The sequence below is a fragment of the Prenolepis imparis genome, unplaced genomic scaffold (genome assembly GCF_030444845.1).
Source record: "Prenolepis imparis isolate NDT839.2.m4 unplaced genomic scaffold, iyPreImpa1.0 SCAF_1, whole genome shotgun sequence".
Lineage (NCBI taxonomy): Eukaryota > Metazoa > Arthropoda > Insecta > Hymenoptera > Formicidae > Prenolepis > Prenolepis imparis.
In genome coordinates this window covers 21976818-22001670 of record NW_028141159.1, presented here as the reverse complement: position 1 = coordinate 22001670, position 24853 = coordinate 21976818, and the positions used below count along the sequence as shown (strand labels likewise).

The window sequence follows — 24853 nt, the reverse complement described above, 5'->3', positions numbered from 1 at the left end:
ATTTACAATCCTTCCGGGGGAGAAAGGGGGGAGGGAGGGTAAATTTCCATTGAAAGATTCGCAGGAACCCCAGGGGGTGGTCGTGACGAGTGTCGGCGAATGTGTCGGCCTCAGGGGCGGAGAAACTTAATTCACTGCCCTTCCTTCCCCATCTTTCTCTCTCTGTCTCTCTCGCTCCTTCCAGCACATTGATCCCCTCCTCTCACTCTCCTCGTCACTCTCTCCCTCGCTCTCTTTTCCACCACCGTGTTCTTCCCCTCCCCTTCCAACCCCCGCCGCTCCTTTGTAGATGGTCGCCCTGCCGCGCGTTTTCAATTAATTGCCAAGTAATCGCGGTGGGTGAGCGAGCGTTAAAAGCTCTCGCTGCGAGCCGGAGAGGATTTCGTTGTGCGATGACCGGAGTCGCACGAAAATTCATCTCTCAGAGGTTCTTACATCTCTCTTTCTCTCTCGCCGGGGTTGTAAGGATTATTTTTATCCGAGGATAAAGATGAAGAAAGCGAAGAAGCAAATATGTATAGATTTATCCTGATTAATCAGTTTCATTTTCGATTATTCAGAAGCAGTACAAAGTACAAATCCATTGTGCAGCCCTGTCCACCCGAAAATTTCTGCTATTTTAAATGGAACAAAATTGAAGCTAAAGGTTTCACGCTTATGTGGTGAATATCAGAGTGATAATAGTCTCGTTATGGACAGATAGAGGCGATGAAAGAGAGATTTGAAAGTTAATTTTATTTTTTTTTAAAATCGAATATGACAGTTTTTTTTATGATCGAATTCCGCAGAGCGGCAAATTCTGGGAAATAAAATGTTAGAGTGCACATGTGTCCCAAAAACTAATAGAGTTTTCGAGATATTTAAGTTAGCAGTCATTTAATTCATCAATTTTTTTTCTATTAATAACAGAGGTATTTTGGATAAATAGAGTTGGTGAACTTGTTGTATGACTGATCGTACAATAAATCTATATATATTGTCATCTATTCTCTTTCTCCACACAGTATGAAACTTAATTTGCTAAAAGCGATCATAAATTACGAATATCTCAATATTTTTTGCGAAATAGATAAAATTAAAGATTTATTGTTGTATGTTTTTATATTAAAGTCTTTTATCGCGAAAGCTTGTCTTTTAAATCTTCAAAATCTGTTCGTTTAATGACTATTTGAGGTTTTACAAAGTAGGAGTTCAGTTCTTGTATAAATGAAACCTATCTTGAAAATCTTTATCGGATAATGGGGTTAAAAATAAGATGAGCAAAATTTCAATTCGGCCTTTAAGAATGCAAAATTGTCTAAATTAATAGACTCTTTTCAATCGAGTAATTTCTCAACGTCAGTCCGTAACTGTAACGGAAATGTAAAGTTGAATAGACGATCAGCTACACAGAGCTGTAATAAAAAGTGAAGATCGTAAAACGTGTACCATGAAGACAAGTCGTAAAAATTTATGGACGAGGTGTTGCAGAATTCACAGGTTGTCACAATATGGTTCTGTCAAATAAGCCCGCCCTATAACGGTTTTTAATGGAGAAAAGCATCTTCTCGGTCGGACATATTGTATTATTTATGTAAAAAAGTATTCTAAAGATTATACACAGTCGAGAAGAAAAGCAAGAAAGAGAAAAATTATTTCTTATAATTATCTTAATTTAAAAAAAAATTGAATTCTTATATAAATAATGCGAGGATTACAGTTATAATACCATCTTTGCAATTAGATATTTGATTATACATATTTAATATTTATTACAACAAATAGTAAGGTTGTAATTAATTATCTCTGGCCGTTTTATTGAATTCGCCTTATTGTATTCGTCGATTTTAACATCGAATTCATATTCGATATTCTAAAAATAAATTCGTAGACTTCTAGACTATAATTCTTTAAATCCGAAAGTTTGTAAATTTTGACATCTATCACCGAATTATTCGTACAATCGTTTCGATATTAAAGTAATCAGCGAGACAACAATCTCAAGTTTGAAAGAGCAATTGACAAATGTTCGGTTCCTCGATCTTCATTAATTCAATTTCCCACAATAGTTCTAATTATTTAATTACAAAAATCTTATTAATTTTAAGATTCTTACCAAAATCTTTTGGGAAAATTGCAATTTCTAGCGATATATTAAATCTTGAATAAAATAAAACTTTCCCAATATGTCAATATGCTGATCTAAAGCACGATCTAAAGTTATATATTGAACTTTTTTTAATAACTTTAAAAGTTTCACAAAATCGACACGATAAAGTATTGTGGTATAATAAAAAAAATATATCGTATTCAAAAAATTATGTTACATAATTCGCTTTCTTCGAGAAAGAGTTGTTTTTCATTATAAACTTCATTATTGATATATGGATGCATTTTCACACAATGCCACGATAAAAATAAAGTTAAAATTTGTAAATGTCTCTGTATAAGTCCAAACTGAATCATTTTTATTCGGCTTTCACGTGTGGAATCTATAGAACAGCGTGAAAAATAATAAATCGCCAACAAAAGCGAATAACGATAACACGCGTCGAGATTTCCGCAACACGTGCGTTCATTTAACGCGGTGTCGCGATATATGCACGCATATATACACTTGTGTGCATCGCGAGAGCAGCCTCTCGCGTTCCAGACGCACGAGATATCGCGTTACGCGCGCATTCATGGTCGCAAGCGTGAAGAAATAAAAAGCGAACGTATGTATATACGAAAGTGGAGAGGCAGCGGTGCTCAATCAAACATTGTCTCTCTATCTTCGAGAAACATAGATGTCCGAATAAGGGACCATTCCTAAATTACTAAGACTTTTGGAGGAAGGGGGTTAAAATAGTTCTTGCATAAAATTTTTTCAAAATGTTTCTCTTGATAAGATAAAATCTAAACATTTTTTTCGCCAAATAATCACGAAAGTTTTCACTTTTATTTATTGATTATTATTGATTGTTATCTTTATCAACTTATTTTAATTATTTTATGAAAATAATAATAAAAATGCAACTTGATATTTTGTGAAAAAAGATTTACTTTAGTAGAATAAGTATATTCAAATTTAATATCACTCTCACGTTTAACCAATTCTTTATCTCTAAAGCAGGATTAAAATATTTAAAAAATCTTATTAGTAAAATTGTAAAATATTATTAAGATATAGGGGGGAGGGGTCATGGAAAATCTTACACTCCTTACAGTCCTTACGTAGGGAAAGGAGTCTTTTTTCCTCCTTTCAATCTCATTTTTTTTTTTTTTTTTCAATTTAACATATGTATATTTTGACATTTCACAAGAGCAGTCAAATCACTTTCTTTTTACTTAATCAATAGTTTGGCCGAAAGTTTCTCTTTTAACCTTTAACTGTTTATTTTACTGTCTAAATGAAAAGAATAAAGTAGGAATTCAATTCCTTATATGTATAAATGAAATCTATCGAAAATTCTCTGGAAACCATAAACGTAAGAAAAATTTTCAAAGATTGAAGAAAGGTGGAAAATTTCAATTCGAGAATTTGCGCGGTTCGAAAAGTTCTTTATCAAAGAATGAAAAAGGACATATCGAAATGGATAACGGGGAGATTTGTCAACGGACAGATCTCATTCTGACTGCGATCCAATGCGAGACCGGAAATCCTACCGCGAAAAAGATGTCCCACGATATAAGATGTAGAGACGCGCGAAAACAGAAGAGAGAAGAGAACAAAGGGAGGCGAGAATCCTGAAGAATGAATGATCTTAAGAAGTCACATCACATTCTTTCTGACTGCGGATGCGAAAGGAAAATACGGGAAACATAGCAAGTTTTAGAGGAATATTCGATATTCGTGCGCGTGGAAAGCATTATATCTTCAGGGGAGATTCAAAGGGAGAACATTCTTTCCATATGTATTATAAGAGAATTATAAGAAACATCGAGTTTATACTAATAATAATTTTAAATGTATAAAAGATTTTATACATTTAAAATTATTATATCCGATAACAAGTTTGAAAATTCCATTTATTTCGTTGGCAAAAAAATATCTCTTCTGTCAAATAACTTCCTCGTTTCATTCACGTTCGTAATTTTTTCTCTTGAAAGTCTCGCGATCGTTTTTTTTTTTTTTTTTTTTTCATGCGCTATAGCCTTTAGCCACGGACAATGCCGCTTTTCGTGGTCGCGACGATCAATGGCACATGACAAGGCCGCGTGCATTCGTATGCTAATCATCGGCGAGGCTAAGGGAGGGAGAGAACGAAACGAAGAAACACAGAGAAGAGACGATTCACGCTCACGATATACGAGTCGATAAACGCGAACGTAGGTTACAAATTCGCTCTCACCGAGATGAAAATCGATGTTTCGCGTTTTCACTTTAATGTGAACCACATCGCGCATTTTATCATACAAATTGGGATGTTTTATCGGGTTGTTTTATACTCGATCGACCGGAATATGATTTAAAAAAATAATGAAACGACGCGGTGAAGTAAAAGGAAGATTAGACAAAAATAAAAAAATAAATATAAAATAAATATAAAATTAAACTCAAAATGCAGATTTATATACATATATATATATATATATATAAAACTAAATAAAAATAAATTACAAGTGTCAAATTTATCGATATGTAATTTGAATAAATAATAAATATATAATAATAATAATTAATATATAAAAAATATTGTATAATATACAAATAGATATATATGTATATTATATAATAAAAATAAATTTTAAAAATATGTATAAATATAAGAATAAATATATATATATCTATAATATAACATATAATATATATTATGATAAATAGTAATAATTTTGGATAACATATGAATATTCGTTGTCACAAATTTAAATGCAGTTAAAATAAAGTGACATTTTATATATAAATTGCTAAATATGACATAATGCACTGTGGTTCATCCGAATATCATGAAGTGACACATCCTACGTATCGTAACATTTATAATACGCGGTTTCCATTTTTTCCCGAAAATGATATCCCGTTATATTAAAAAATCCTCGAAAAGAAAAAAAATCGGAAAATTCCACACCGAGAGAATTTTCTCTTAGAATTTACCCTGAAAATCATGATAATTGTGGGACAATATGGTATGGAAATAATAAATGGTATGTAAATAATAATATCTATTACAATAAAATATAAAATATATTTGATTAATTTTACTATGCAGTTTAGTAAAATTAATCAAACATGTTTTATATTTTATTGTGATAAATATTAATCAGAGAATTTCTCATAAAATTCTTTCCATACCATATTGTCCATATATCCTTTCCGTACCATAATTACCATGATTTTCAGGGTAAATTAAAAAAATATTCTCTCCGTGCACTTTTCGCAAATCTAGCCCTAAACAAATAAAATACGAGTTTGTTCTCGCCACCGTTTAGAATTTGATCGATCCCGCGTAGCGTCCGCTATCAAAGCGTGATTTTATCGTGCGATCACATCCTATACAGCCAGTGTTGGTATCAAAAGCCTGTAGAGTGTTTATATATCGCGGTATTCCGCCAAACACACGATCGCGGACAGGTGTCGGAATACAGACCGCGAATGAATCGTCCTCCTCCCACCGTTTTCGTCGTGCACGAGGATGAATGCGACGCGTTGATTAAGAGACATTTCGCTGATGAGTACACATCGCATGTACATACATACGCATACATACGATAGTCGTGGTTCATAATCCGTCTTGGTTTCTCGCGGCACGTGTCCGTCGTTTGTCTGGCGTAAACAGCGCGAGGGAGGCATCAATCCTCGGCGACGCGGAACGAGATGAAGAAGAAGAGGGAGAGAAGGGGGTCCATTATCGAGGTCGAGTATCGAGCCGCGAAGTAAGGTCGCGCGGATAATTTTAATGAGACTCTCGCGCGTGGTGCCAGGTGCCAGGACGCGAGAGAGTTTCCTCCCTCTTCTTCTCTTCCTCTCGAGAGGGATCTCCCTTTCTCCTGAGCGGGTAACCGCTGGATAAAAATAGCCCGAGCGAAGTCGCGCCGGTTTAATAGAAGCCTCTGCTTCCCCGGCGGCTCGCTTCGGCAGCAACAGCTGCGGGTGGTTAGATTATTATCGAACGGGATCGAATCAGCCGAGCGCAAAATGAAGTCGAGCGAATCCCGCGAGCGGAAGCCGCGCGCTTTCTCGGTGAATAGGACAAACTCGAGGGAAGAGAGAGGGGAGGGAGGGAGATTATATTTACGTAGTTTGAAATTACGTTAAAGTCGGCGCGCAATTAAACAGCCAATTTGTACCCCGCTTGAACGAGAGTTACGGGTGATCGTGCGCGGGAGAAATATATCTATTTTTCACGAATTTCGCGGAAAGATATATAAGAAAATGGAAGAAACTTACCCCTAGCGGATCCTAGAAAGGAGGGAAAGGATTTCGGATTAAAACCCTTCTAAATTAGAAAAAAAGTTATGCTGATTTCATGATTTAACGTCGTCTATTGAAGATGTCTAGATTAAACAGAACTCGAGGATAATTATAAATAATAAAGAAAAAATATTTTAAGTGTGTAAAAAATAAAAAAATATATAAAAAAAGTAAAACCAAATTTTAAAAATAAAAATTAGATTTTTCAGAAGTTTCATGCTGTTGATCTTGGAGTAAAAAGCTAAGCTTTGATACCGAAAGAAAAACAAAATAATTTTGCCGAAACCCCTCCCATCGGCGTCAGAATTCGCTAGTGCGTCTCGTCATTTCCATATTTATTCAAAACCGCAAGAAAGTATCTTTGCCATAAAAACGCATTGTTACGATTATGATTATGTCACGAATATTTGTTCGTCGTTATGCCTGACTCGAATAATTTATCGGTTATTGCTTCTCGGCAAATATCAATCCAATTATGTTAAGAATTCGCTCGACATTTCGATTCGCCAATAAAGAAGATTGAATGATGTAACAATCGTGTTTACTGTGTCTTTGTTGCCATTAAAGCACGCATTAAAATATGTAAGTAATTTGAATAGAAATTTTTCTCCTGCTTTCAATCTCAATTTTCAATCCAGCATCATTTTTACTTTGACAATTTGAGCAGTCAAATCATCTTTTTTTATCTATAATTTTGCCTATAAAAAGCGTATCTTTTATATATAAATATCCAAGTGGGAAATTGTTCGTTTATTATCTATTTGCAAAATAGATTAACTAATTCCCGAATCCTTTTTAGAATTCAATTTTTTATTAGATTAATTTTTAAAATTTTTGATATTGAAATTATTTTATTAATTCCTCTCATTTATATATATTTTTCTATTAATAAAATTATCATCTTTTATCATCAATTTTATTTTTAATTATTATTTTACTTTGAAATTACATTTAATTTCAACTTAAAATTTGATTATAAGATTAATCTAAAAGATTCACTAAAATATAATATTTTTAGAGTACAATAGTCTCAGAAAATAGATGCTCATTTCCTATATAAATTAAGCCCATCGAAATCCTTTATAATCCAAAAATGTGAAAAAATTAAGATTAAAAATAGAAGCAAAATTTTGTCTCGAGAAAGAAGGAATCACAATCAAGCAATCGCGATTTAAACTTATTATTATTTTTTAAACCAGCTCGATCAAATCTGTCATTACACAATTCGTTTACTGCTGAAATTTCACCGCCAATTAATTAGAGTTTAACCGATCGTGGAAAAGGCAACGCGCATTTTCCTTCCTTAATTGCGGCTCTCTTAACCGGAGATTCCAGTCGGACGAGAGCGGACGGATCGTGCGCGACATGTGCAGAAAAATTGACGTCTTATCGCCGGAGGTTATCGTCCCCGATGGATCCTAATCGCGGCTCTGCGTGCGAGCTGTCTTATCGAGAGAATAAGATCCGTCGCGCATTTCCGGAGCAATGGTCGGTCGCGACTGAAATCTAACGAGCGGATGTGACGAGATCGCACATCTGTCTTATTGCGAGCAGACCGTGAAACCGACGATGAAAGTATGAAAAATATCGCGACTGCATTTCCCTTCATTCGGAACCGACTAATCGCACTAAAATCGCACTAACTCATGGACGGATATAAAAATATATATTTAGAATTAATCTTGTATATAAAAATCAGCATATTATATATAATATAAATTTATAAAAATTATAAAATTTATATTATAAATATATCATGTATATTATATAATATATATTATAATATTATTATATAATTATTATATTATATAATTATATTATAAAAATTAGCATTATAATTCTGACTCTCTTGCTTCTTACGTTTCTTTTTCTTCTTCTTTTTCATTTATTAATATTATTGTAACTTTCTTTCTGAATATAAGATTGTGAATAATTATAACTCAATCTCTTGCTTTTTTCCCTTCCTTTCATAAATTTTGAATTTGTATACATTATACTTTTTATAATATAAATTGAATGATAAATTGATTTTATAATATAAATTGAAATTATTATATCTCGTGTATTTTGATTGGTAAATTCTACCAATTTATGTAAATCACGTATAGAAAATTATAATTTTAAATAACATTTATAATTTTAAATTTTATATTTAATCTATACCTTTTTATATAGTGCACGGTTTATTAATCTATAAATAAATAAATAATTCATGACTTCTCACAATCCTATTATAAAAAAAAATTACAAATTCTTAAAAAATTCGCAGTTCTGCGATACTTTTCTTTCGATCCCAATATAAGATACACGCAGACCAAGCATTTATATCTTAATCATGAAGCTAAAAATTAGAGAGATAAATAGTTCGCTCGTGTCTCTCGGGCCCTGATATTTAACTCCTACTCACAGCTAAAGAAATGTCACTTTATTTGCTATTAATTGCGTCCTTGGTATATACAAAGTGAAATGGTCGAGTGCTTTAATTAAGTCAAATTGTGCAAAATAAATTAAACTATTTCCGTATCGCATTAAATATCAACAAAACCGAGCGGTTTAAATTTAAATGACATTTACTCAATTCGCTCATCTTATAACATCAGCGGTTTTCGCTGCTTGACATGAAACGAGACAAACTGTCTCTCTCTCTATGTCGTCAATTTCCGAGCTTTACCCGGACTCCTCCGTCTATGTATATATATATGTATATATATATGTATATACATATTATATACAGATGTATATGTGCATATATCTTGTTGCTTTGTGCATTACCACGCGGTCGCTAACTCAATTGGTATGCGACTGATGCAAGCCCTATGCAGATGCGCGACCGCGGTTGAGGTCAGCGCGTTGTCTAGCTTAGACTTTGACATGCTCCATTATGAAAAGATCCCGTTGGAGAAAATAAAGCCTCATCCCCGGGAAAAACGAAAACTTCGCCAAAGGTGGAATGATAATTTCACGACGAAAATATGCATGAAAATTGTGAGACTTCCTCGGTCAAAATTTTGCTCTTATTTTCCATCTCAATTATCTCACATTTATGAATTCTCGAGGACAGGTTTAATTTGTATAGAAATTGAGCTTCTATTTTGCATCTCAAATAGATAATAAACGAATAGTTTCCCAAAAAGAGATATAATTAATTAATTTAATTGTAAAGAGAATAATTTGACTGCTTAAAGCTTAAAGTATCAAAGTGGACTGAAAATTGAGATCGAAAGTAAGAAAAATTTTCTTCGGCTTATCAATTTATAATGCAATTTCTTTAGGATTTCTTAGAATGGGGTCATTGAAGAAATTCAAAATCGCAAAGACCACTAAAAAATGCAGAATATATCTCGCTTACAAAATTTATCTTCAAGAATGTCATCGCTTTTATCGAAAAACAATTGCATTTTTCTGCAAGATCGTATTCAAAGATGGCAGAAGCCATCTGCGGTTTTGTTCGGAGGAAAACATTGCGACAGAAGCGGAAATGGAAAATGAAACGGCGGGATGAAACACGTAAGAAGAAGAAGAAGGTGGAAAGGAAGGAGAAAAAGAAACCGCGCGCTCTTCTCTCCTCTTGATACGATATTTATCTTCTCCCTTCTCCGGGAGAATTTGCAAAAATCGAGAGCCGGTTGCCGGCGCTGGCTGACCGGGGTCTTCAATTATCCTTTATAGGCGGTACGAAGTGAGTATTGACGAGGTGGCCGGACACCGGGGCCCCGAAGAAAGTGCAAGGCAAGAACCGGCTCGGGGGAGAGAGAGAAGTTAGACTCCCTACCGGTTTTACTTGGTCCCCCTTGGTCTGTGTAGTAGCTTATTCGAGCCCCCCTTTCTTCTCCTCCCCCACATCCTTCCACGTTCTTCCGTCCCACGTTGAGTGGTCACGAGAAAGAACCCTCTCCTTAATTGCGACGGGGGCAACCGAGGAAAAAGTGTTCGATGGCTTCTGGGTTCGACTTTATTGCCGCGCACAGGCTCGGGATATAAAATTAAACGTCACGTCGCGGGAAAAGCACGTCGCGTCGTATATATTTAGCGCCAATATAGCGTTATCGCTCTCATTAGATCTGAGCTGAAGGATCGGCTTTCAACTGGATCCCCATCGAATCTCGCGTAACATAATTATTATCAAAGATTCGAAAATGGACCCCCTTATTAAGCTTGAGAATTAACAAACTTATAATGAGATTTGAATAAATAAATAAATAAATTCGCTATTAAATTGTATCAAGAGATTATTTGTTCAACATCTTGTCTCCCTTCGTCGCGGATATCTCCTTATAATATTTTGCATTCGTACACAGAGAGAATTTTCTCTTAGAATTTATCCTGAAAATCATGGTAATCGTGGGACAATATGGTATGGAATGAATTTTTAAAATAGGTTTGATTAATTTTACCATATCTTTAGTAAATTTTACTATACTTTTAGTAAAATTAATCAAACATATTTTATATTTTATTGTGATAGATATTATTATTTTTTTATTGTGATAAATATTAAACGGAGAAATTCTCATAAAATTCTTTCCATATCATATTGTCCCACGATTATCATAATTTTCAGGGTACATTCCAAGAGAAAATTCTGTCTGTATACATGGAAAATTTGTAAGTGAAAAATAAAATGTTTAACTTGGTGGCTACTGAAGGAATGTAGATGATAATGTGCACAATTTTGTTATTTGCGATCAAAATGTTGATAGAAAAATATTGTTTACCCAGAGAAAAAGGATTTTTATTAAACGTGTCATTCGATTCACGCGAGTGAATCTGTTCGCAGATCGCGTTCCGAATGAAGACAACGATAAGAAAGGAGGCGGTGAAGAGAGACACAGAAAAAAATCCTACGACGAGAAGCCGTGGCAGCTCGCGAACGAAGGGAGGAGAAGGACAACGCGACGAAGCGAAGAAAGAAACAGGGCTCGATCACTCGATAGAAGCGGAGGAGAAAAGAGCGCGGAAGGAGAGGGAGAGAAAGAGAAAGAAACTGCTGAAAGAGCGAGAAGGGGAGAACGCGAGATGATGAAGGACGGGGAATCGTCTTGGAGGCCGTACCGCGAGACCCCTGGCATTCCCGATCATTATTCCACGGTTTCGCCGAGAGGAGGTTGCCTTGTCCTTGGCACGAAGGAAAGGTCAACCTCGTTGCGTTTACATCTGCGAGGTACCGACACGCGCGCACTTTTATCACGCTCGATATAAATCCGAAGTGATTTATCATTACGAAAGAAATGCAATTTCTTAGAGAGAGAAGGAATTTATATATATATCACGGATAATATCGATATATATAAATAATATATTAATTATAAGAATAATTAACCCTCTATCAGCAATCTGGGTCTTTTAAGGCACAAGCAAATTTCCATTTCCTTCAAATTGTTGTTCAAATTTCGCTTTGTATAAACAATTGTGTTTAATTTGGCTTTAAAATCTATTGGATATTGTAATAGAGATATTAACAAATAATCCAGAATTTTTTGGATTTTTTGAAAGTCTAGCTAGAATATAAAAAATAATATGAAGTGAACTTAAAAGACCCAGTTTGCTGATGGCGTTAGTAAAAAAAAGATTGCTGGCGATGAATAAATATTAATGTCCATATATGTAATTACTATATTATTACATATATATAATTTTTTAATTTTAATTAAGTGGAAGCAATTTTTTTCGAATTAATGAAGATAGAGAAATTGCACCGCACTTCTACGAGAATTAATTAAAAGTATCGTTAAATTCTTACTTTGTGCGCGAAATTGTCATCTTTCTCCTGGTCCCTTTTTAAGGAGCTCCTGACGTGCTCGAAGTCGCTCGTTGTTCGAAACGTTGTACTGTAGTTATTACCGAGCACCTCGGCAGGTGGCTTATAATCGCGGTATCCGGTAGGCGAGGGTGTCTTATTGAGGACTCGTTCTCCGGTTGCGGGTGTAAGACCGCCGGAATGAGCACTCGTGATGGTGGATGAGTGTTCGTCTTCCATCTCGAACACGTCGTCGCTCATACTGTCCTCGGCTGTCATGATCTGCGAATCACATAGTTAAGGGACGATCTTTAAATATCTCCTGGATGAATTTTTAGCAAGCATATAGTTTTAAAAAAATTACTTGACGTATTATTTACTAGTTGTTTTAGCGCAAAAAAAATAGTTTATTGGTAAACACTTTATTTAACAAGTACAAATTTAATTTAATTAAATTAAATTAAATTAATTAAATTAATTTAATTTAATTTAATTAATAAATATAAATTTGAGAAGAAAATTTATTATTTATTAATAAATTATCGTATCTAAATAAGTACACTAGATGCACTAAATGTTATTATAAATTATCCTTGACTTTATGGTAGCATTTTATTGGTAGGATAATATAATTAATAAGTATAAATTTATTTTTATTTTCATTAATCAATTGTCCTGCAAATTAATCCAATTACTCTATAAATAATCAAGACTAATATATAATATATAATAAATTTAGTAAACTTAATCATTTATAAATATATCCCCTATATATTTATTAATTAAAAAATTATCCTAAATGTCAAGGATAATTTATAATTTAACATTTTTTAGTAAATAACGGATAATTTATTTATAATATTTGTTCAATATATGTAAGATACGATTAGTTAATTAAGTTATTATATAAATACATTTTTAATTTTAAACAGATTTAAATTAGTTTAATCATAATTCAAGACTCTTTATCTCTTACTGATTCTCTATCTTATTATTCAACGATTAAAATAAACTGACGTGGACGATTAACGTATTAGCTTTACAAATTCAATTATATTATACGGAAGTCGATCGAGAAGCTGAGCATCCTGAGCGACCTGCGAGAAATCCAGTTCGCCATGTGTCTCATTGTAATCTCAAGGTCATCTTTTAATCGTATTCAAAAGTGTTGTGTCGAGCAAGTTCTCGCGATATTCCCGGCCAAACTTCTCTCGCAAAGCTCTTGTCGCTTATACATATTATTATCTGTATCAGTGCTCTATCAGAGACCAGAACCAGTCGTCCAACGATCTCGTCTACCATTCTCGCGCAGAAGCGAATGCTAAAATAATAACTGTCCTTCGATCCACTGATGTCTTCATCATCATCATCATCATCCGTAAAACGGACACGTAGTAACACGTCTCGAGATACTTAAAGCCAATTAATAAGTCTCCGGCGAAACCGAGATGTAACGCTTAGATCCCCGACGTCGTACACGATCGTAAAATGAGGTGCAATCGAGCATTACTCGGTTCTCTTATGGAGTCGTAAGTGCGATGTAAACGATTAACTCGTCCGACATGTCGCGGTTTTCATTTCTATTTCTCACCTGCAAAGGCGAGTAGCCTCTACGATATTTATCGTTTCAATCCGCGACTCGCCTTGTGCATCGCTATCATTTCTATTTCGATACTTATTAAGTGAATATGATAGATCGAACTGCATATTTTAATAAAGAATTTGCTGCAATGTCGCCTTTTAGTAATAAATCGCTTTTAGTACACATAAGTATATATAAAATATATTTAGGGTAATTAATTACTGATAGAATAATTTAATTAGTAAATATAAATTTTTAGGAAATAATTTTATAAAGTACCAAAAAAATTTATTAAAGTTACGAAATATTAGGTATTATAAATTATCCTTGATTTTTATTTATAAAATAATTTAATATTGTAGGATAATTTAATTAATATACATATATACATATAAAATTAAAGAGATAAATTTATATTTATTAATTATATTATATCTCATTCCCATATCTATTAATTATATACCCTATCAGTAAAAAAATTACTATAAATAGATATAGTAAATAAATTATTATAAAAAGTATAATTTATAATAACATTTAGTGAATTTAGTACATTTAGTAATTTATTTATTGCATGTAGTAATAGAACAACTTAATTTACTTTTTAAAATTTATATTTATTAATTAAATTAAATTTGTGTGTATTTATTAATTAAATTTTGAATCAGTAAATAAATTTTTTTACCCTAATTAATAATTACAAAAAAAAAACGTGTTTTTGAATTGGGTGTACCTATATATATATCTTCCCTTGTGAAATGAAAATTATCAGAATACATCTGTCAGTTCAGAGTTAAACGTACATACGTTCGAAATATGATGCGAAAATTCGCGAATTGTGATGTCACACGGTGTCGCTTGTCGACATCGAAAGGTAGCATACGGAATCGATAAATTTGCATGAAGGCGAAAGGCGACCGGCATACATGATTAATAGCACTCTTCTTTAGCGAAGAGGTTCTTCACCGAAGGAAAAGAAGTCCGATATAATCTCTAGCTGGCTGTCTGTTAAATATTTTAGCTACGCAAAGGTTACTCAAGCGGCCGCTAAAGTACCTTGCGTATTCATCGCACGACTTAATGGTTTTTATCGACACCTCACGTACAAATGATAGCGTAGGGACGGATTATTAGGTAGTATACTATCGTTAGCTCTCGCTATCAATTATTGACATTACGGACATTACGGATAGGAAGAGTTCTTGATAATTTTTAGAAATAGTTCCGGTCATTACGATAACGAAAATCAGTTTCAAAAAATAGGGGTGCCAACTTTACATTTTTTTTACACATCGAGTTCCAATAGTTTTGAGCAGAGTTTTACGGTTCTTTTAAATAGTTATATAGTTCCTGATTATTTTTTGAAAGAGTTCTGCAATTTTTAGATAAAAAAACGTATGTTTTCTATAAAAATTGCAAAACTCTTTCAAAAAATAATCAGGAACTATGTAACTATTAAACAATTTAAATTTACTCACTTCACGGTTGCTCCTTTGTTGCCCGATGCCTCCCCGGGCCTCCTTCTCGTAAAAGTTTCGAAACACTTGCACTCGCGTTATTATTTTTCGTTCGCGACGCGCGGCGACGCCCGGGTTTTAGCTATCACAATCTTCGATTTCGCGTTTCGGTAAAATGCGAGACTCGCGAGAGCTTATTCGCGCGCGAATAAAACCGAAGCTCCATTTTCGCGTCGCCGCTTTTTCCAAGACCCACTTTTCGCAGGGGCTTATCGAACGAAGATGATCAAGAGAGCGACTTCGCCGCGACGCACCAAAGGACGCAAACGAGACGAATATTGAACGTGATTCATGACCGACGAGATCAATCTCGCGCGTGCGACGCGATCGGATTTATACGATAATTAACCGCCAAAGACGCTAATTAATAGACTCGTCCTTTCGCGGACCGGCAAGAAGCGCGGGACCGTTGATCACGAATAATCGAAGAAGAGCACTGGAGGTGGAGCTAGACTGGCACTGCCAGGTTCGGAACGCGCAAAAATTGCAGAACTCTTTCAAAAAATAATCAGGAACTATATGTATAACTATTTAAAAGAACCTTAAAACTCAGCTCGAAACTATTGGAACTTAATTATATATAAAATAGAGACAAGTGTATTTTTTTCCGAATCGCATAAATTTCTGTAGCGACATTAATCTAATACGATTTTTATTTGGCTTACTGATATAATTTTTTTATCACGAATAGAATAAAAATTAGCAAACTAAAAGTTAGATTCATTTTTCGCTTATTGTTATTATCTGTTATTTATTCCTGCATTTATTAATTTTATTCCTACATTTCTTATTGTTCAAAGGAAATATGTATTTCGAATTACATTGGATTTGAAACAATCTTCGAAAAAAATGAATAAAAACTTTTAAGAAATTTGTATTTATTATTTTCCAAACCTACGTTATTTGTATTTATTATTTTCCAATATATGTTACGAAACAAATTATATTTTATTATTAAAAAAATTAATTATTAAAATATTTAATATATTCTAATATTTATAAATAGTATTCTTCAATTATTGTTTTGTCTAAAAATGTGTAGGTATGCTTTTTATTTTTCTACACAAAAAAAATAAAATCCTATAATTTAATTTCTAATATATTTAAAATAGTTTTAAAAAGACATATATAACGCTCATTTTTAAATAAAAAAATAAATACATAATAGAATATTTATTTAATTTTATTCTTTATTGTTATAAAAAATGTTAACATTTTTCATTTAAATTTAATATTATTTAAAGCTGCATCAAATATTAAATATATTATAGATTTTATATAAACTCTATATAGGATTCTATATCGATTTTATATCGAAGATGAACGCCGTTATCAAATGGAATGCAATCGGAACACAATATTCTCAAGCTATCATATTTTATCTTTCATGTCAGAATCATCTTTCTAGACAATATACTATAGACATCTTCTGAAACATAATACTTAAATGCTTGTCAATTTTTGACAGCGTTGGAATAGACATGTTTACGCAAACATATTGAATTTTTCATATAGTATAGCATCAGTTTCGTTAAAAACGCGTATAGGTAAGATAATCTGGCGGCTATCTATCACACTGTTCAAAGGGAAGATTCGGTCTCTCCCTCACAAAAGGAGGAGGAAAATTACAGCTTCGGGAGTGCCCTATTGATCGAGCACGCCAGATGCTTAATCGAACGATCGCACGATCGATGGACTTAATCCGCGTACATCTACATATGGTTTTTAGGATACCTATGGATACCAGTTCGCCACGCTCTCGTTACTAGACAAGCGACGACACAAAGTCGACAGCGGATAATTGGGTTGTGCGAAAGCGTATACCCGCGCGTCGAGACATCGTGACAAGTCTCGCATGGGGGAAGGGGAGGGGAATTCGATCGATTCTTCCAAGAAAATACTTACATTAAGAGACGCCGAAGTGGGAACCGTGACCATGGATGAACCATCACCAGCGCCGCCTCTCATCGTGCCTCTCTAAATGCGAATATCGTCCCTCGGTGATCCCCGAGTCGCATTGGGTCTCACTGCGAACAGAAAAATCACCGCCCATCAGGTCACTGCACGGTCCATTTAATCGCTGTGAGGAAAAAAAAATCGCCCATCGCGAGGAATTTTTATGCAAAGCCATTTATAATCTAGAATGAGATCTTTGATCTTTTTTTTAAAAAAGAAATTTTTTTCTTAAATTCCAAAAATATATATCTAGAAAGTTCTACGTACGACATATTTGTGCATAATTTTCTAATAATAATAATTATTATTATTATGTAATAAATATTATATAGTTAGTTAATTATAATAATTACGACTAATGATTATTATAATAATTACGACTAATAATTATTATAATAATTATAACCAATAATTATTTTAATTAATACTAATAATTAATCAATAATAATATTTTAATAAATATTTCATAATAGTATATATGTAAAAAATATATGACGCAGTTTAAAAAGAAATTGAGCAGATCTTTTATTCTTCATTTTTTGATGCGACTCAAAATTTCTTCCACGGAAGTTTATACAATAAGAGGATGCTATCATGTTTTTAGGTGGCTGATTCTAGCATTCGAGTATGAATTTGCTTTCAAAATATGTGTATTTCGAGACAAAATAAAAATGACTAAGATGCCATGATAGAATCGTTACATTGATTTAATCCTAGTGAAGAAAAATCGAGAAACATGACATTTTTCTTGTCAGAACTTGATCTATCCATTCATTTTCAACTCTCCCCGGATTCACACAGATCATCATCATTTCTCTCTCGATGCTTCATAAGTAGTGCGTCTGTTCTCTGTCGAGAACCCAGATTTTCTCTCTCTTTATTGATACATTTGATAGCCTAACACTCTCTATATCTTCTCCATTCAACCTTCTCTCTCGCTCTCTTTCTCTCTCTTTTTTTCTTACTAGGGTGTTTACTCAAATTTTGTAAAAAAAATTGCCTGAGAATTTCTTTATAAAACTTATATATAAGATCTCGATACTAAAAATAGATCGTCAATAAAAAAACTCACATGAAATTTTAATAAAAACTTAAATATTGCAGATATATTAGACATGTTTCTTAAGTGCTGAATAATAGTAAAATTATCAAAGGGGCAATTGAAAAAAAAAAAAAAATACTCTGACTCAAATTCCATGAGAATTCCCGGATTTTTCAAGGTCGAACAAAATTCCTTGAGAATACGAGGTATTAAAGGTTTTTTCCGGAAGTAGGGTGGCCAATCGTCCCAAATTTTCCGGGACATCTCGAATTTCGACTCTCATTAGAACCGAAAGAATCCTAGACGGGACGCTATTTGTCCCGATTTTTAAATAATAAAAACAGTAATAGATCATGCTAAACTTTGATATAGGTATAAAATTAACTCTAGAATTTTATTTCATTATTTATATTTTGTATATGATAAGAAAAAACTTTATGTTGATTTTTTTATTGCTTTTACGTTCGATTGTTTGTTAATTTTATTTTAAGAATTTTATCAGTTTAGCTTTAAATTAAATGATTATTTATATTAAAAAATAATATACAATAAAAAACTGCAATATTATAATCGCATTATTATGTTTCAAAATTGAAATTATACCAATAAAAAAATCCCAGTTTTTTTTTATCGTCTCCCGATTTTTTAAGATCGATATCCTGAAATTGATTGATCGAGAGTTGATCATCCTAAATATACACCCTAAACTTATTTCTACGTCTCTAAACGTAACGTGCACGCATCATTTCCGCACTCGCTGCACGTGAAACGTTCCATCTCCCTGGGATGCGTCCAACTCGCATTTGAGTATCGTTTGTCACACTTGACAGGCAGAAAAAGACGGCCGTTCTCTTTCTTGCTCGCTCTTATTTCGCGCAGCATCCAACGCTCTGTATTTCGTCTCTCTTTTATTCTCTCTCGCTCGCGAACGATTCTAGTCTCCGTCACGTGCATGCGATTACTTGGACCGAGAGCCTGTCGTTCGTCTCTGTCACACGCTCTCCTCCCGACGTGGTCCACCCACTACAATGAGTTCCACCCGCCCACGTTTTACCTCTCACGCACTCATCTTCTCTCGCTGGCCGATCATCCGTGTTGCGGGATCGGAAAGCGAGAGACAAAGGGCATTTTTTTTTTCCTTTTCTCTTTTCCTCCGTCAATCGTGCACGTTCGACCCGTAATTGCAATTCGCGAATTATTATACGTTTCGAAGTAAACAAACCGCAAAGTTGGAGTCGGCTTTTTCGTCAATAAATCTCTTCTTAAATCCCTCCTCGAATAATGCGCGTAATCCTCTTCTTCGAATCCCTCCTCGTGTAGTATTTCATCGATTTATTTCGTCGATAAACTTCAATGCGAATTGAAAGCGCGGATATTTCTCTCTCGTTTTAATAAGACGATAGATTCGACTTGACAAATGTCCGACGACTAAGCAAAAAGCGGCTCTTCCGCTAGGATGCTCCGTTCATCTTTCGCGGAAATTCCCCGTCCTTGAAGTCAATACTCGGTGAGCTTTCTTCAGATTTTTTTTTTTTTTTTTATTTCTGTGGTTAATCGAGTGAAACTTCGGAAACGTTATCAAAGTCAGCATGCTCGAGGAGAAAGAGAGATATCATTATTTCAGTCTATGAACAACTTGTATAAAAATGCATTTTTACAAAGATGCCATTAAATTGAATTATTTTCGCTGCTTAATCAGCATTATATCTCTAATTATAAATTAAAATAATAATAAATTAATAATAAATTAATAATTATATGTAGTTTTATTTATTTATAAATATAATTTAATTTAAAAAATTATTATTATTATTAATGATATAATTATATATAATACATTTTTTTTTAATGAGCAATCTCTTTTTTATTTTTCTACTATATAGGTATATAAATTTTCCTAAAAATTCGTACTTATTTTTTTTATTTTTATCCTTAATATTAACTTTAATATTTTATTTAAAAAATTTATATAATTTTAATATTTTTTATATATTAAATATTTATATCCCTTAAACCCTAAACCTTTTCTTCTATTACTCTATATATATATACATATATATATTCTATACCCTATTCTTACTCTATATATAATCTTATTATAATTCTTAATTATATATCGTGAATGACCTTTTAACATATCGCCAGGTTCTCATCAACTCCATTTGTCGACGTATGGCGATCGCGTAACTTTATCGAACATCGCGTCAGCGATTCCGTATCTTACGTCGCAATCATGGCGATATTTGATTGTACGACGCTTTGATCGTCTCTCTCGCTGACCTTAATGAGAGCGAGTTCGATCGAGTAGAAAGGCCATCGGGGCCCGTCGATCGCGTTCGGGTGCATTGCGTCTCGGTAAAAGCCGTCTCTCTATATTTAGCCGCACACGGCTACATATAATCCTATATAATCCTCATACACCTATACATGTACATATGTGTGTCGCCCGTACATACGTTCCGCTCGTGTTTCACGAGCCCGTGTGTGTGTAGTATGTGTACCCACGTTCTCATTATATTTACACGCGTCGTGAAATTGTCGCGCGCCGCAAATTGCACAAAGCATCGATCGACGGCGAGTTTATCGAGCAAACGATATTACGACAGAAAGGAAAAAAATTCTAGAAAAAAATTGAATAATAATTCTTTGTAGTTTTTTATGTTCCATACGATTTTGAAATATTTTTCGCATTGCAAAATTAAAAAAATTACAGATTAAAATAAATAAGAGATATTTTGATGTAATTTATGTCATGCGATAGCTATGTAATGTGCTATAAAATTTTATACCGTTTAACATTTAAGGGCACTGTTGCAATTCTCGATTTTTCTTAAAAGGGATTCGTTAGGAAGATTAATCAGTGTTTCGAGAATAAATTCCTTGTGAAGACCAAAAATTGTAACAATACCTTATATTTCAACATTTTTTAAATAAAATTTTTTTATTTCAAACGTACACAATCTTTTTTTTATCAAGTTTCCTAAAATTAACAATATGGAATATTTTTAGAGATTATATTTAGAGGAACTATAGGGAATGATTTATCTTTTGAATTCGACAAAAAAAATCTTTTTTTAAACATTGTTATTTTTTTTAACTTTGTTTAACAACATAGCCGAGAAATATATAAAAGATTATCATGTTCTAATCTCGATGCAGCCGTGACGACAAAATTATCACGGAGACGTCATCTTAAATATTGATTTATCTACGTATATAATTTTCTATCACGGTTATCACTATCGCATACGAAAATAATAACGGCGTCGTTTTATGTGTAACGTTCCTGTAGCAAGATCGAATCTCGCTCTATTGTTGTCATTTCGAAATCACGTTTATAACCTGCCGCGATGCACCCGCGCGTAATCTGTACCCTATCTGATCTCGGCGATATACAATTATAGGGGTTGCAACTTTTAACTGTGCATTCTGCCAACGTAATATATAAATCATATCCTTTTATCTTACATTTATAGGTCTATTCTGTAAAAATGCTCTATAAGCTATGTAGCACTGTAGAGCAAAAAAGAAAGAGCTACAGAGCTTATAGAGCGAGAATTTTCTTACAGAATATACCACAGAAATGTAATTTAGTTATTACCCACATATATAGGGAAAGCTCTCATCGATCATGTTCGCAGCAACAAAAAATAATCGTAATTATTGGAGCAAAAGTCACAGAGAAAGATGATTTTTTTGATATTTGTTTGCACTTTTTAAAGCGGCGAATTATCCTAAATTAAATAAAGTAATTAATAAAATGAAATATTGATAAATTAAAATTGAATTGAATAAATTAAATTAAATTATTATAATATATGAATATATTGTAAATAGTTCAAAGTTTTAATTTATTAATACATTTTTATTTACTCGAGAGATCCAAGCAATGTATAAAAATTAAAATTAAATTTAAAAATTTAAATTTAATAAATCAAAATAATTTTTCTATATAAATATTGTAATACAATTTAAAACTTTAATTTATTATACATTTTCGTTTATCCGAAAGACCTCGAGCGTATGGAAATTATGTCGAAATTGATGGAAACTCGGTCAAACGCTGTGTGAATTGGAGATATACATATATGTTTACAACCACTCAACAACTTGTTACACTTTTCACCGCGCATGTGCACTATCGAAAGCAACTACATCGCATGTAAATACGTATATCTTTACAATGCATTGCTCTATTGTGTTACTACAGATGGTAATTTATATAATCACTTGTTAGACTTTACATTTAGTAGCAACAAAAAATTATAATCATAAGAAAATTAAAAATATATCGTTTAAATTTAAAAAAATATTATAAATCAAGTTCTTTATAATATATGTATATCACGGAGAGAATTTTCTCATAGAATTCACCCTGAAAATCATGGTAATCGTGGGACAATATGGTATGGAAAGAATTTATGAGAATTTCTCTGATTAATATTTATCACAATAAAATATAAAACATGTTTGATTAATTTTACTATACAGTTTAGTAAAATTAATCAAACATGTTTTATATTTTATTGTGATAGATATTATTTTTATTGTGATAAATATTAATCAGAGAAATTCTCATAAAATTCTTTCCATACACCATATTGTCTCACGATTATCATGATTTTCAGGGTAAATTCTAGAAGAAAATTTTCTGTGTATATAAAGCTGCATCACCACCATAAATGTCAAATACGTCAAGTACGCTCAAGCATTTCTCCGTTGTTGGAAACGTCCTATATAGACTTAGGCGGTGACTTTGAAACAGCGTACAACGCGATATTGATTAAATGCCATTCCTCGAAAGGCCATGTCCGTTCACGAAGTGCGTTCAACACGGTGGACATCAAGGTCGCACATGAATATCGCTTTTCTCTATTTCCAGTAGACAAGCGCGCACACGACGACTCTTTTTACGGAGCGAAAAGATGAACTATTAAAGCGTGAAAGTCTCAATATTTTCCGACAAAAGCTTGTTTCCACGTTTCAAAAGAATAACATCGCAAAACTCACTAGTTTCCTTACACAATTGATCGTAAAAAATACTCTTTTTTTTAAAATTAGACACAAGTATTCCCTATACAACATAATGTCTGCTTTGTAAATACGAGTGTTATTTAAAATAAAAATTGACTCATTGTCAGTTGCAAGATAAGACTGCATTTGTGTTACTCAAATAATTGATCCTACCTTGAAAAAGCGTTCCTAGCGCAGACTGTCGGAGAATCCGCCTCTTCTAATCGGAAATCGAACCTCGACACACCTATCTAACGAGAGAGTCCTCTCTCCTGCAAAGAGAGCCGCTACCACTTTCCCGATAAACGATCTCTCTATTCTGACCGATAACACGCCGCGATGACGTAACAACGACGACGAAGGAGACACTCACCTTCCACCGCCGTGCGGTAGGTCGACCCACTTTTCCCATAAACGCGGAGACGGCCAAGTTTCTCTCTCTTTCTCTCTCACTCTCTATCGATCCCACCACTCTCCCTCACCACGACCCTCCTTTTCGGCAGACGAATCTTTCCCGAAGCCTCACAGCTCATTTAAAGTTTTAGAGCTTTGACAGAACGCGACGTTGACAGCACATACCCACTACGCGATTCACTCTCTCTCGTCGAGCGGTTCCTCCACCCTTTGAAGATGACGAGAGTCGTCGTCCGTCACGTGACACACTAGCCTGACCGACAGACACACGGAGTCACGGTCGTCGCGCAGCTGACGCGGCGGAGAACAATAGAATGGACGGCGAGACGAGAGAGAGAAAGAGAGAGCTTCCTGGAACGCACGCACGCACGCACTCACGCGAGAGTTTCCGCGACGCACGTATATTCCTCTCTTCCAAGGAAGTGCAAGGAGTGTGAAAGGACGAGGTGCACGCAAGCGCGCGCGACCCCACGGCGTCATCGTCGTCGCGATAACCTCTCTCTCCTCTCGTTCTCGTTACGTCACGTGTGTAATATTCGCGCACACGAGTTGTTGCGTCACCGGAAGACGCGCGCGCGCACACGTGCTCTGTTCGAATGTGTAACATGCATGCGTTCGACGAGAATTAGGGTGCAATTCTTGATCAATCTCGGGATATCGATTTCGAAAAATCGGGACACAATAAAAGAAAAATCGAGACCTTTTTATTGGTGTAATTTTAATTTCGAAACGTAATGCGATTATAATAATATTGCAGTTTTTTATTATATACTAGACAACACAAGCGCGCGCTATTCCTCGATTTTATATAAAAGAGAATGATATTTTTATATAAAGTTTGTTTAAACATGATTAATATTTTTTGACAGAAATCAGCTGATTAAAGCGTTAATTTATTAGTTAAATTTTTAAATAAAAATTGTTATATATAAATTAAAATAGTAACATGTAAATAATATGTTATAATACCTTATATGCGATTAATATTTTTTGACAGAAATCAGCTGATAGTCATCAGCTGATTTCTGTCAAAAAATATTATTCGAGTTTAAAGTATTATAACATATTATAACATTATTATTTTAATTTTAAAATATAATTAGCAAATTAATCAGCTGATTTCTGTCAAAAAATATTAATCAACTTTAAACAAACTTTATATAAAAATATCATTCTTTTTTATACAAAATCTATGAATAGCGCGCGCTTATGTTGTTCT

The 24853-nt window shown here is 33.6% G+C and overlaps 1 protein-coding gene across 3 annotated transcripts in view; it reads right to left on the bottom strand.

Annotated features, from left to right (window-relative positions):
- Nucleotides 1-24075, bottom strand: part of LOC145936198 (ras-related protein Rab-37) — a 91348-nt gene extending 67273 nt beyond the window's left edge. The window contains exons 1-4 of one of the 3 annotated variants that reach the window (XM_083038148.1): nucleotides 23594-24075; nucleotides 23395-23507; nucleotides 17115-17236; nucleotides 12114-12392 (exon numbers count right to left, since the gene is read on the bottom strand). In XM_083038148.1, coding sequence (XP_082894274.1) covers nucleotides 12114-12392; nucleotides 17115-17177 — 342 coding nt within the window. In that variant the 5' untranslated portion in view covers nucleotides 17178-17236; nucleotides 23395-23507; nucleotides 23594-24075. Of the gene's footprint in view, nucleotides 1-12113; nucleotides 12393-17114; nucleotides 17237-23394 lie in introns of all 3 variants that reach the window. The other 2 variants (XM_083038139.1, XM_083038153.1) reach the window with 2 other exon arrangements.
- Nucleotides 24076-24853: the final 778 nt, after the last annotated feature.